This window comes from Lynx rufus, unplaced genomic scaffold (assembly GCF_022079265.1).
Source record: "Lynx rufus isolate CCGP_SWC_20201006 ecotype Redwood Valley unplaced genomic scaffold, mLynRuf1.p SCAF_1, whole genome shotgun sequence".
Taxonomy (NCBI): domain Eukaryota; kingdom Metazoa; phylum Chordata; class Mammalia; order Carnivora; family Felidae; genus Lynx; species Lynx rufus.
In genome coordinates this window covers 79119746-79134529 of record NW_025814823.1, presented here as the reverse complement: position 1 = coordinate 79134529, position 14784 = coordinate 79119746, and the positions used below count along the sequence as shown (strand labels likewise).

Below are 14784 nucleotides of genomic sequence, written 5' to 3'. Positions count from 1 at the left end.
CCAGCAAACACCGAGATCTGGCAGGAACCGTCAGCGGCTGGCCAAGGCGAGGAAGGACTGACTCCTAGCGACATCCGAGAGAGTACCATCCCGCGGATCCCAGACGTCCGTTCGAAGTCACCGAGCCTGTCATGTTTTGTTAGAATGGGTCCTGCATGGCCACACACTCTACAGAACCCCTTCCATGCTGACAGGCACCAGGAGACGACACACACTATGAAGTCACTTCTCGGGGTGCCAGAACCCTGCTCATCAGTTAGCAGGTGCTTCGTGGGCAGGCTCTAGAACGTGCAGAATCAGGCAGTGTCTCTAGAACAACGTCTCCCAGGTCCCCTCGAGACTGACTGTTGGGAGCTCTGGAGGGGTCTGCGCCTTCCCCTCCTGGAACACCCCCAGCATGGGGCGAGAAGGTGGGGTGCATCACGAGGAAGGCGGGTGGGAGGGCCTCGTGATCAGGAAATGTACTTCCTCTCTGTCACATCCACCAACTCTTTGGAGCTCGCATACAGACCTTTGTTCTCCAGACCCTCTCCACCTGGTAGCAAATATCTGAAGGCACTTGGCCACGCTTCCCGAGACTTCTCCTTTTCAGTCTTGCATTTCTTCACGTGTACCCCAAAGGGTTTGAACGTTCTGTCTTCCGAGGCACATCCTCTGCACACATGGCTCACTGTTCCCCTTCCACACAGGGAACAAAGAGCTGAGCTCCTGTCTGCCCGCTCCGAGCCTCCCTGCTCCTTGTCATGCAGTCTCAGCCGCATTGGCCCTGTTTGCCTAGCAGTACGTGCTGTGTTCTTAAAATCAGTCAAAAAGGAACATAGAACCAGCAGAACAATCATTCTGCCAGATTTTTAAAGGAACAGAGCAGGAAGCTACCAGACTAACAAGCTGGGGCTACAGGGAGCAAATCAAGGATGCTAATGAGAAGTAGATGAGTGGGAAAACAAAACGGGGGTGCAGAGAGGTGGGGGTGCACCTCCTTCCACGGAGGTCCGGCCTGCTGCTTTCCCAAGGGGCACCACTCCCGGGCACCATTCTGCCGAAGGCACCCCACGTTTGCACGCGCAGTCCTGCACCATGCAGAGGACTTTTGGGTCAGGGAGAGCCCTGGTTCCCCCTGTGAATCACACTCCGGCCACGTCACTGCTGCCTCCAAGAAGCCATGAGAGTGGTACCGTGGATGTGACGATGCTGGAGCGTCCTGGGGCCCCGCTAACAGGCGGCCGGTTAGTGCACTGCAGCGGTCCTGCTTCCCCTGCACATCCGCATATATATAGAATGATCTTCTAAACTAACACTCCTGAAGGGGACATATTAGAGTCCAGCCAGAAAAAAAAAAAAAAAAGTCAGCAAAATTAGTAATGGGCAACACCTACAAAAGCGCCTTAGTGCCTCTCCACTTTGGTAAGGGGAATGCCGAATCCAGAAAACACAAGGTCATGGGAGCGATGTCCAGACAAGTGGTTTCTCCTCCAAGGCCCATGTGCATAAAAGCATGGCCAGCTCGACTCAGGCTGGAAGAAATGCATCTCAAACTTGGGTGTACATACGCACCACTGGGAATCTTGTTAAATACAGAGGCCCAGTCGGTAGGCCTGTGTTTACGACGAGCTCCCAAGTACCCTGGAGTCACGGAGTGGACAGGGGCCGCCTGCAGCACCGGGGACTTCCTCCACCCCCAGCTCCAACCGCTGGGCCCCGAAAGCTCAGGGTTTATGCTCAGAATTGAAGAGGTCAGGCTGGGGGGCGGGGAGACACTCTCACTGCGGTGGGATAAAACCAAGACCTGAAAACCAGTCTTTGAGGCTCAAGAGATTTCTTGGCTGAGGTCTTCCTCAAATGGTGGACCTTCAAATAAAGCTCTTTGTCACAGATTTTTCAAGACACTACATTCCTATTGCAGAACTGAAGCTGCTAACTTCAACATCTAAAGTTATCTTTTGTTACGTCTTTTATACATTTTTTTCTTACCAAATTTCATTTACTAATAATGGATTTTGGCACTTACTGCAAAATGCAGGCTTTTTCTTTCTTTTTAAAAAATGTTTACTTTTGAGAGAGAGAGAGACAGAGCACAAGCAGGGGAGGGGCAGAGAGAGAGGGAGACACAGAATCCGAAGCAGGCTCCAGGCTCCGAGCTGTCAGCACAGAGCCCGACGCGGGGCTCAAACCCAGGAAAGGCGAGATCATGACCTGAGCCCAAGTCGGAGGCTTAACCAACTGAGCCCCCCAGGTGCCCGAGCTTTTTGTTTCTAAGTCATGGTCCAAACCAACTTTTGTTTCTTGAAGCATACTTGAAAACACCAAATAGGACTGATCTCTTTCTAAAATGATTACACTTAGCAATTAATTGGTTGCTAACGGCTGTTATTAATGTTTTTACAATACTTGATTCTTCCAAGTGCATGGGCTCCCCACCTACAATTCTCTTAATTTGCCTGGATAATCTGTTTTCATTAGAAAACTGTAACATCTAAGGTGAATTCTAAATTAGTTTAATTTTAAATAAGGGCTTTTCATCAAGTACACATTAAATATTGAAGCCAAAAAATAGTGTTCTTTGGCTTTAGTTGGGTGCTTATTTTGATGTTTTGATTTAATCCACTCATTTTAAAAATACACATTCACTTTTATTTAAAATAGACTTCAGTGTCTGTTTTATGAAGGAATTATTTACTCCAGTCATAATTTATTATAATTGGGTGTGTGAGTCATTTCTGTGTTCAGCAATTACGATTCATTTCAGCTATTTTTCGTTGGGTTCCCGATTAGATAGTTTACACAAGAATCATCTTGAAAAAGTTCCCCTCACATTTCTGATATCCCTCAATTCACAAGAAATTTTGAACTCATAACCTGACATCTCAGGTGTACAGATAGCCACACACACGCACGCACACACATGTGCACGCACACGCACACTGTTGTCACCATGCCTGGAGTTTCTCTGCCCCCTGCTGGCAGCTCCTGAGATCTGCCTTTGTTAATGTTCTACTTACCTCCTGTTAGGTGTTTTTTCCTCTCGCAGAATTGTAGTTCAAAATACTTTATGAAACAACTGGACAGATCATTCAGAGTTGTCCTGGCGTGCCCAAAGGCTTCCAAGATGCATATGACCTGCAGAAAAATGGAAACATTTACTGAGCAACTCGTTTTTAAAAATAAAACAGGAATAGTAGCAAAGATCCAGGAATAGTCCATCATCCAGGAGGTTCTCTGTTGTTGGTATGATACTGTGTTGAATTTTTAAAGTCACTCTTTCTTCAACTGCAAACTACTGCCTCCTTCTGTCTCAGAATGTAGCTAATTTTAAGAAGGTAATGATACACAGAGGGTTTCATTTGGCTTTTCTATCTCTTCACACAAACATAATCAACTCAACACATGTTATTTGAGCTTTGAGACTTAATAAAACAGTAGAAATGCTTTTGTGGTTTTTGAGGGAAGGAATTGGATTTAATATTGGTTCTTTTAAAACCAACAAATTAGGGGTGCCTGGCTGGCTCAGTTGTTTGTCTGACTTCAGCTCAGGTCATGATCTCACAGTTCACAAGTTCAAGCCCCATGTCAGCTCTGTGCTGACAGCTCAGAGCCTGGAGCCTGCTTGGGATTCTGTGTCTCCCTCTCTCTGCCCCTCCCCTTCTCTCTCTCTCTCTCTCTCTCTCTCTCCCAAAAATGAATAAACTTAAAAAAATTTTAATGCTGTTAACAAAGATCTTCAGATCAACCCTAACATCTGAAATTCTTTTTTTTTTTTTTTTATGTGAAGTTTATTGACAAATTGGTTTCCATACAACACCCAGTGCTCATCCCAAAAGGTGCCCTCCTCAATACCCATCACCCACCCGCCCCTCCCTCCCACCCCCCATTAACCCTCAGTTTGTTCTCAGTTTTTAACAGTCTCTTATGCTTTGGCTCTCTCCCACTCTAACGTCCTTTTTTTTTTTTTTCCTTCCCCTCCCCCATGGGTTCCTGTTAAGTTTCTCAGGATCCACATAAGAGTGAAACCATATGGTATCTGTCTTTCTCTGTATGGCTTATTTCACTTAGCATCACACTCTCCAGTTCCATCCACGTTGCTACAAAAGGCCATATTTCATTTTTTCTCATTGCCACGTAGTATTCCATTGTGTATATAAACCACAATTTCTTTATCCATTCATCAGTTGATGGACATTTAGGCTCTTTCCATAATTTGGCTATTGTTGAGAGTGCTGCTATGAACATTGGGGTACAAGTGCCCCTATGCATCAGTACTCCTGTATCCCTTGGGTAGATTCCTAGCAGTGCTATTGCTGGGTCATAGGGTAGGTCTATTTTTAATTTTCTGAGGAACCTCCACACTGCTTTCCAGAGCGGCTGCACCAATTTGCATTCCCACCAACAGTGCAAGAGGGTTCCCATTTCTCCACATCCTCTCCAGCATCTATAGTCTCCTGATTTGTTCATTTTGGCCACTCTGACTGGCGTGAGGTGATACCTGAGTGTGGTTTTGATTTGTATTTCCCTGATAAGGAGCGACGCTGAACATCTTTTCATGTGCCTGTTGGCCATCTGGATGTCTTCTTTAGAGAAGTGTCTATTCATGTTTTCTGCCCATTTCTTCACTGGGTTATTTGTTTTTCGGGTGTGGAGTTTGGTGAGCTCTTTATAGATTTTAGATACTAGCCCTTTGTCCGATATGTCATTTGCAAATATCTTTTCCCATTCCGTTGGTTGCCTTTTAGTTTTGTTGGTTGTTTCCTTTGCTGTGCAGAAGCTTTTTATCTTCATAAGGTCCCAGTAATTCACTTTTGCTTTTAATTCCCTTGCCTTTGGGGATGTGTCGAGTAAGAGATTGCTACGGCTGAGGTCAGAGAGGTCTTTTCCTGCTTTCTCCTCTAAGGTTCTGATGGTTTCCTGTCTCACATTTAGGTCCTTTATCCATTTTGAGTTTATTTTTGTAAATGGTGTGAGAAAGTGGTCTAGTTTCAACCTTCTGCATGTTGCTGTCCAGTTCTCCCAGCACCATTTGTTAAAGAGGCTGTCTTTTTTCCATTGGATGTTCTTTCCTGCTTTGTCAAAGATGAGTTGGCCATATGTTTGTGGGTCTAGTTCTGGGGTTTCTATTCTATTCCATTGGTCCATGTGTCTGTTTTTGTGCCAATACCATGCTGTCTTGATGATGACAGCTTTGTAGTAGAGGCTGAAGTCTGGGATTGTGATGCCTCCTGCTTTGGTCTTCTTCTTCAAAATTCCTTTGGCTATTCGGGGCCTTTTGTGGTTCCATATGAATTTTAGGATTGCTTGTTCTAGTTTCGAGAAGAATGCTGGTGCAATTTTGATTGGGATTGCATTGAATGTGTAGATAGCTTTGGGTAGTATTGACATTTTGACAATATTTATTTTTCCAATCCATGAGCAGGGAATGTCTTTCCATTTCTTTAAATCTTCTTCAATTACCTTCATAAGCTTTCTATAGTTTTCAGCATACAGATCCTTTACATCTTTGGTTAGATTTATTCCTAGGTATTTTATGCTTCTTGGTGCAATTGTGAATGGGATCAGTTTCTTTATTTGTCTTTCTGTTGCTTCATTGTTAGTGTATAAGAATGCAACTGATTTCTGTACATTGATTTTGTATCCTGCAACTTTGCTGAATTCATGTATCAGTTCTAGCAGACTTTTGGTGGAGTCTATCGGATTTTCCATGTATAATATCATGTCATCTGCAAAAAGCGAAAGCTTGACTTCATCTTTGCCAATTTTGATGCCTTTGATTTCCTTTTGTTGTCTGATTGCTGATGCTAGCACTTCCAGCACTATGTTAAACAACAACGGTGAGAGTGGGCATCCCTGTCGTGTTCCTGATCTCAGGGAAAAAGCTCTCAGTTTTTCCCCGTTGAGGATGATGTTAGCTGTGGGCTTTTCATAAATGGCTTTTATGATCTTTAAGTATGTTCCTTCTATCCCGACTTTCTCCAGGGTTTTTATTAAGAAAGGGTGCTGGATTTTGTCAAAGGCCTTTTCTGCATCGATTGACAGGATCATATGGTTCTTCTCTTTTTTTTTGTTAATGTGATGTATCACGTTGATTGATTTGCGAATGTTGAACCAGCCCTGCATCCCAGGAATGAATCCCACTTGATCATGGTGAACAATGCTTTTTATATGCTGTTGAATTCGATTTGCTAGTATCTTATTGAGAATTTTGGCATCCATATTCATCAGGGATATTGGCCTGTAGTTCTCTTTTTTTACTGGGTCTCTGTCTGGTTTAGGAATCAAAGTAATACTGGCTTCATAGAATGAGTCTGGAAGTTTTCCTTCCCTTTCTATTTCTTGGAATAGCTTGAGAAGGATAGGTATTATCTCTGCTTTAAACGTCTGGTAGAACTCCCCTGGGAAGCCATCTGGTCCTGGACTCTTATTTGTTGGGAGATTTTTGATAACCGATTCAATTTCTTCGCTGGTTATGGGTCTGTTCAAGCTTTCTATTTCCTCCTGATTGAGTTTTGGAAGAGTGTGGGTGTTCAGGAATTTGTCCATTTCTTCCAGGTTGTCCAATTTGTTGGCATATAATTTTTCATAGTATTCCCTGATAATTGTTTGTATCTCTGAGGGATTGGTTGTAATCATTCCATTTTCATTCATGAGTTTATCTATTTGGGTCATCTCCCTTTTCTTTTTGAGAAGCCTGGCTAGAGGTTTGTCAATTTTGTTTATTTTTTCAAAAAACCAACTCTTGGTTTCGTTGATCTGCTCTACAGTTTTTTTAGATTCTATATTGTTTATTTCTGCTCTGATCTTTATTATTTCTCTTCTTCTGCTGGGTTTAGGCTGCCTTTGCTGTTCTGCTTCTATTTCCTTTAGGTGTGCTGTTAGATTTTGTATTTGGGATTTTTCTTGTTTCTTGAGATAGGCCTGGATTGCAATGTATTTTCCTCTCAGGACTGCCTTCGCTGCGTCCCAAAGCGTTTGGATTGTTGTATTTTCATTTTCGTTTGTTTCCATATATTGTTTGATTTCTTCTCTAATTGCCTGGTTGACCCACTCATTCGTTAGTAGGGTGTTCTTTAACCTCCATGCTTTTGGAGGTTTTCCAGACTTTTTCCTGTGGTTGACTTCAAGCTTCATAGCATTGTGGTCTGAAAGTATGCATGGTATAATTTCAATTCTTGTAAACTTATGAAGGGCTGTTTTGTGACCCAGTATATGATCTATCTTGGAGAATGTTCCATGTGCACTCGAGAAGAAAGTATATTCTGTTGCTTTGGGATGCAGAGTTCTAAATATATCTGTCAAGTCCATCTGATCCAGTGTCTCATTCAGGGCCCTTGTTTCTTTATTGACCGTGTGTCTAGATGATCTATCCATTTCTGTAAGTGGGGTGTTAAAGTCCCCAGCAATTACCACATTCTTATCAATAAGGTTGCTTCTGTTTATGAGTAATTGTTTTATATATTTGGGGGCTCCGGTATTCGGCGCATAGACATTTATAATTGTTAGCTCTTCCTGATGGATAGACCCTGTAACTATTATATAATGTCCTTCTTCATCTCTTGTTACAGCCTTTAATTTAAAGTCTAGTTTGTCTGATATAAGTATGGCTACTCCAGCTTTCTTCTGGCTTCCAGTAGCATGATAAATAGTTCTCCATCCCCTCACTCTCAATCTAAAGGTGTCCTCAGGTCTAAAATGAGTCTCTTGTAGACAGCAAATAGATGGGTCTTGTTTTTTTATCCATTCTGATACCCTATGTCTTTTGGTTGGCGCATTTAATCCATTTACATTCAGTGTTATTATAGAAAGATACGGGTTTAGAGTCATTGTGATGTCTGTATGTTTTATGCTTGTAGTGATGTCTCTGGTACTTTGTCTCACAGGGTCCCCCTTAGGATCTCTTGTAGGGCTGGTTTAGTGGTGACAAATTCCTTCAGTTTTTGTTTGTTTGGGAAGACCTTTATCTCTCCTTCTATTCTAAATGACAGACTTGCTGGATAAAGGATTCTTGGCTGCATATTCTTGCTGTCTAGCACCCTGAAAATCTCGTGCCAATTCTTTCTGGCCTGCCAAGTTTCAAAAGAGAGATCAGTCACGAGTCTTATAGGTCTCCCTTTATATGTGAGGGCACGTTTACCCCTTGCTGCTTTCAGAATTTTCTCTTTATCCTTGTATTTTGCCAGTTTCACTATGATATGTCGTGCAGAAGATCGATTCAAGTTACGTCTGAAGGGAGTTCTCTGTGCCTCTTGGATTTCAATGCCTTTTTCCTTCCCCAGTTCAGGGAAGTTCTCAGCTATTATTTCTTCAAGTACCCCTTCAGCACCTTTCCCTCTCTCTTCCTCCTCTGGGATACCAATTATGCGTAGATTATTTCTTTTTAGTGTATCACTTAGTTCTCTAATTTTCCCCTCATACTCCTGGATTTTTTTATCTCTCTTTTTCTCAGCTTCCTCTTTTTCCATAACTTTATCTTCTAGTTCACCTATTCTCTCCTCTGCCTCTTCCATCCGAGCTGTGGTGGTTTGCATTTTGTTTTCCATTTCCTTTAAAGCGTTTTTCAGCTCCTCGTGACTGTTCATTAGTCCTCTGATGTCTGTAGCAAGAGATTCTCTGCTGTCCTGTATGCTGTTTTCCAGCCCAGCGATTAATTTTATGACTATTATTCTAAATTCACTTTCTGTTATATTATTTAAATCCTTTTTGATCAGCTCATTAGCTGTTGTTATTTCCTGGAGATTCTTCTGGGGGGAATTCTTCCGCTTGGTCATTTTGGATAGTCCCTGGTGTGGTGAGGGCCTGCAGGGCACTTCCCCTGTGCTGTGGTGTATAACTGGAGTTGGTGGGCGGGGCCGCAGTCCGACCTGATGTCTGCCCCCAGCCCACCGCTGGGGCCACAGTCAGACTGGTGTGTGCCTTCTCTTCCCCTCTCCTAGGGGCGGGATTCACTGTGGGGTGGCGTGGCCCGTCTGGGCTACTTGCACACTGCCAGGCTTGTGATGCTGGGGATCTGGCGTATTAGCTGGGGTGGGAAGGCAAGGTGCACGGCGGCAGGGGGGGCAGGCTTAGCTCGCTTCTCCTTAGGTGATCCACTTCAGGAGGGGCCCTGTGCAGCCGGAGGGAGTCAGATCGCTGCCGGAGGTTTGGCTCCGCAGAAGCACAGAGTTGGGTGTTCGCGCGGAGCGAGCAATTTCCCTGGCCGGAGCCGGTTCCCTTTGGGATTTTGGCTGGGGGATGGGCGGGGGAGATGGCGCTGGAGAGCGCCTTTGTTCCCCGCCAAACTGAGCTCTGTCGTCCGGGGGCTCCGCAGCTCACCCTCCCTTTGTCCTCCAGCCTTCCCGCTTTCTGAGCAGAGCTGTTAACTTATGACCTCCCAGACGCTAAGTCGCGCTTGCTGTCGGAACACAGTCCGTCAGGCCCCTCCGCTTTTGCAAGCCGGACTCGGGGGCTCTGCTTGGCCGGCGAGCCGCCCCTCCGCCCCGGCTCCCTCCCGCCAGTCCGTGGAGCGCGCACCGCCTCGCCGCCCTTCCTACCCTCTTCCGTGGGCCTCTCGTCTGCACTTGGGTCCGGTGACTCTGTTCTGCTAATCCTCTGGCGGTTTTCTGGGTTATTTAGGCAGGTGTAGGTGGAATCTAAGTGATCAGCAGGACGCGCGGTGAGCCCAGCGTCCTCTTACGCCGCCATCTTCCTGGACCTCCTCCACATCTGAAATTCTTAACATGTTTCCTTAAACCTTGGCTATAGGAAAATAAAACACCATTGCTTCTCGCAATTGATTGTGTCTATGATAATGATGATGACCAAGTAATCCTCTAAAAAGTATGAAAATTTGGAAGTTTCAAAGGTATTTTTCTGTATCTTTCAAGTCATGGATGTTAAAAGCAGTTTCTGCATCAGCCGTACGAAGGAGCACACTAATTAATACATTACTTTATTGATACAGGGGATTCTTTATAGTTTCTGGTGATTGTATTTTTTGAGAATTGTATTCTAAGTTTTAAAAAAACCCAACTTTGCTGCTACTTTTTAACTTTCTGAATGCTGATCTACTAACGCATTCGGTTCACCTGGAAGCATTTCATATACTGAAAAATTATAAAATAATACTTTGAGCCTAATCACAAATCCAAAGTGCTAAAAGTTGTGGTAATAGTAAAATCTTCCAAAATATCTACCAAATATTGAACATTTGGAGGAAACATGTTGATTTCGGTCTCTTAGTAATAACCTAGTTTTAAAGATCATAACAGTTAATGATAGTAGTGATGCCAGAAATGTATTCTGAAAAATAATCTGAAATGGTATTTATAAAGGCCCTGTTTTATTTTGTTTGCTGCTTTTCCAGTAATTCAATATTAAACAAGCATATCATGGAATTGATAGTGTAAGTAAATCGCATTTTCAACATGTATCTTCAGATTGAATAAATCTTTCACCCTTTACATTAAATAATTATTTAAAAATTCATAAAGAGGGTTAAAATGAATTTTTAAAAGTATTCTGGATTCTAGTTATTTTGGTGCTATAACTGAAAATAAACTGCTTTTTTTGCTATTCTTACAGAGACATAACAGATAATAACATTTGCCCAAACAGGAAATACAGGGTAATGGTTCAATACACGTTCTTTGTAGTAACAAGTAGATGTGTCCACATTTCACCTCTGCTAATGATAAATTATATGACATTAAGCAAGTTTCACGAACTCCCAAGAACTGCATTTTCCTTTATTCCACCACAGGAATAACTCCTTCAGTGCTTATCAATGTCGGGTATACAAAGTTCTCAGCATTCAACAAATAACAAAGATGAATTTTATTTTTGTTGATAGTAGTAGAAAACATTCATTTTGTGCCAAGAATTATCCTAAAGTTTTATATATATAACATGTAATATATAATATAAACAAAGTTATATATAAAATTATGTATACCATATACATGCACACATACAGGTACACATGTATGTTTATGCAGATATTTCTTTTAATGTTCATAACTATTGTCTCGGGGCGCCTGGGTGGCTCAGTTGGTTAAGTGTCCACCTTCAGCTCAGGTCAGGGTCTCACAGTTCTTGAGTTCGAGCCCTGTGTCGGGCTCTGTGCTGACAGCTCAGGGCCTGGAGCCTGCTTCAGATTCTGTGTCCCCCTCTCTTTCTGTCCCTCCCCGACTTGTGCTCTGTCTTTCTTGCTCTCAAAAATAAATAAAACATACCAAAAAAAAAATCTAGTGTCTCCATTTTATATAAAAGGACATTGAGAGATTAAGTAACTTCCCCAAGGTTCAGAGATTACAGATAGTGGAGCTGGAATTCGAACCCAGGCAATCTCTCTGCGAAATCAGCATGCTTAATCAATGCATCACCAGGCTATGAGTGCTGGAATAACAATAAGGGAATATAAGGCATAATGTTATATAAATCTAAAACTATTGAACAAAATGCAAAAGCTCTTATGGCAATCTTTCATTGTGTGCTGTTGGTCCATAATTCAAGCCTAAGATATTATTGGTTACACTGAAAAAAAATTTTTTTTTTATTCTCAAGTTAGTTAACATGGAGTCTAGTCTTGGCTTCAGGAGTAGAAGCCAGTGATTCATCAGTTAAATACGACACCCAGTGCTCATCCCAACAAGTGCCCTCCTTAATGCCTGTCACCCACTTAGCCCATCCCCCACCCCTTCCCCTCCAGGAACCATTGGTTTGTTCTCTGTATTTAAGAGCTTCCTATGGTTTGCCTTCCTCCCTGTTTTTATCTTGTTTTTCCTTCCCTTCCGCTATGTTCTTCTGTTTAGTTTCTCAGTTTCCACATGAGTGAAAACATAGGATACCTGTCCTTCTCTGACTGACTTATTTCACTTAGCATAATACCCTCCAGTTCTATCCACGTCCTTGGAAGTGGCACGATTTCCTTCTTTTTCATCCCTGAGGAGTAAATAATGCTTTTTATCTTCAATTATCCACTTGGCCAATAGGTGGCACTAAGTAAATGTGTTAAGAGAAATACCAACACACACACACACACACACACACACAAACCAGCAAAACTGATTATTGTTCCACTGCTCACCTTAACTCTCAAAGAAAATCATGAAAATATGGTACAATAACAAAACTTTAAACAAAAATATAGGCAAAAGGAAGTATGTATAGATTTCCTCAGTGGTCACTGTTTCAAATTTTACTGGTATGATTTTTTTCGACTTACGACTGTGTGGGTTTTTTGTTTTTTTTCTCTAAGATTTTAATAGCTTTGCCACTAAAAGTTATGCAATATTATTATGATAGTAGTTAACGTATTGTATTTTCTAAGAGTAAAAACCTGTGTCTTCCTCAATAAAAAAAAAAAAGGCTTACTCATGTGTACCACACCACTGTGCTCTGTAAAAAGCAGTTATTCAATAAATGTGTATTTAAACAACGTAAATGGAATTGAATGTCCCTTAAAGCTGAAAGTCATTTGGGGCAGAATTAGTGAAAAGTCCCAGGCAGTTGTTTTTTCCCCCCAAACATGATTTTTACGTTCCAAAAACCTATTGCCAGGGAAAAATCTCCTGCTTGTACAGCTTGAAATTCAAATACAGGGATTAAAAACAACAGTCTGAACTGATGGTAGCTATTTTGAAGCTGTACAGGGGAACCAGAGCAATCTCCATGGTTGTAGGGTTCAAACCCGTCGCGTAAAACACAACCCGAACCATGTTGCCAGGGCAGAAGGTAAACCCGCGTAGACCTTTCAGGCATGACAACTGAAGGAGGAGATTAAAATTCAGAAACATGACAGCTGTGTGTCCCTTACAAACACGTATATGGCCTGTATGAAAGTATCCAGTCCTCTCTGGAGCTCAGTGTCACCTCTCTAGCTCTCCGGACCCCACCTAAACCTGGTTCTTCCCTCTGTGCCCTCATGGGTCAGCAAGGAGCCAGCTCAGACCCCTTCACTTTGCTCTCTTCCTCCCCATACTCCAGGTTCTAATCTTCAATTATGTCATCGATGGAAACCACAAGTAAGATGCTCTCTTTTCTTCAGCTTTACATGACTCTGCTGACACCACCCCCCTGCACCCTTCTTTTTACGTCCCGTGTTCCCTATTTTTCAGTAACTGCTGATCCGAATGACCTCTAGTGACTGCTTTTCTTTCGCAGTATACTGAGATCCAGGGCAAAATTGTGTGGGCTAGACTCCCCAGGGGAGATGCCCTGTGTGTGTCTGTTGCACACGCAGCCCCACGTGGCCGCATCGTGGATAGTGGCTGCCGGCGTGGGAACCCACAGCAATGTCACACCACCCAGTGTGGCCGAACTGCTTTCCTATTCAACTCACCCACCTCTCTCCTTTCAGGCCTCCTAAGGAAGTTTCCTTTCATCCCACCTTGGATTGAACTTTAAGCCTTCTACTGAATCTCAGCTCCGCAATCAAGGATGCTCTTTTCTATTCATCTCCTTAATCAGACTTTTCTTTCCCACAAGAAGTACTGGCCCATCCCTGAAATGTACAAAGTTTCACTGAACCCCTGTGATGTTATATTTACAGTCGATTCATATACAGTCATTAAATACTTGTATTTAATTCCCACTTGTACACCAGGGCGCTGTGCAAGAACTGTGGGTAAGTTTTGAGGTTGCTTTGAACACCAAATGATATTGATCTGGATTGTAATTTAAAGGGAAGCCAAAAACAAAAAACAAAACAAAAAAAAAAAACCACCCAGCATAACTGATATGAAGTTTAAGCCATACTTAATCCTGGGCGATGTTACCTTATGAGGCTAGGAATCACTTATTTATGACATCCTTAATTTGCATGAGAAATGAATAAAACAACAAACAAGTGAATTAGAAATGGTTTTCCTTGAAATTTGCATGGATATCATAATATTGATTCCCAGACGCTAACTGATTTGGAAGAGTTATATCTATCTAAAGAAATGCAACTTAGAATGTATTTACTTAAGCTAAACTGCGAGGCCAATTTACATAAAGTAATCTAGAATGCACTTTAGAAATTGCACAGCCTGCTCTTTCCAGAAGGATCATTTTAATAAATGATTGCTTTAGTCTATAACTTACAGTGAGGACCACTGTTCCTTGTCATTACACTTAGGCCAACAGCTCCTGGTATTCTGTTAGTTAACCTAAGTCTATTTGATAACTGTTCTTTAGAAATTCTCTAACTCTGCTATGTCTGTAGCAGTATAGTACAATATGTGAACATAGATAATTATGGTATCCTACCCAAGTCAACCCAAAATGTTAAATTATTTTGAGCTGTGCTGTACAATTATGCAGGTTCTCAGTATATGGTTTGAGCTTAATAAATGGTTATGAGTTAGTCATTAATGAACACATATGTCACCATAGATATTCTTCACAAAGAAAGAAATCTCCAGAATCAGGTGTAGGTTTGGGAATCCGTAAGAGCGGATTTAATTTCTTAAGGACATCTTTTTCAGAAGTCGAAAATAGGAAAAAAATTACATGGACCTATCAATTAAATATACGTTCCTCTCATTTCTTTTAAAACTATTTTTTTTTATTTATTTGTTTCGAGATATAGAGAGAGAGCAAGGAGGGGAGACACAGAGAGAGAGGGACAGAGAGAGAATCCCAAGCAGGCTCTCCGCTGTCAGTGCAGAGCCTGATGTGGGGCTTGATCTCAGGAACCATGAGATCATGATCCTGACCTGAGCCAAGATCAAGACTTGGGTGCTTAACCAACTGAGCCACCCTGGCAACCCAAGTTCCTCTCACTTCTAAATGAGGAATCAGATACTAAAATTTCTAGAATATTGGGGCACCTGGGTG

General features: G+C 42.3%; 1 protein-coding gene across 1 annotated transcript in view; it reads right to left on the bottom strand.

Moving 5' to 3' along the window:
• Positions 1–14784, bottom strand: part of MYO16 (myosin XVI) — a 467181-nt gene that overhangs the window by 275289 nt on the left and 177108 nt on the right. The window contains exon 15 of the mRNA XM_047086088.1: positions 3000–3117. Coding sequence (XP_046942044.1) covers positions 3000–3117 — 118 coding nt within the window. The remainder of the gene's footprint in view (positions 1–2999; positions 3118–14784) is intronic.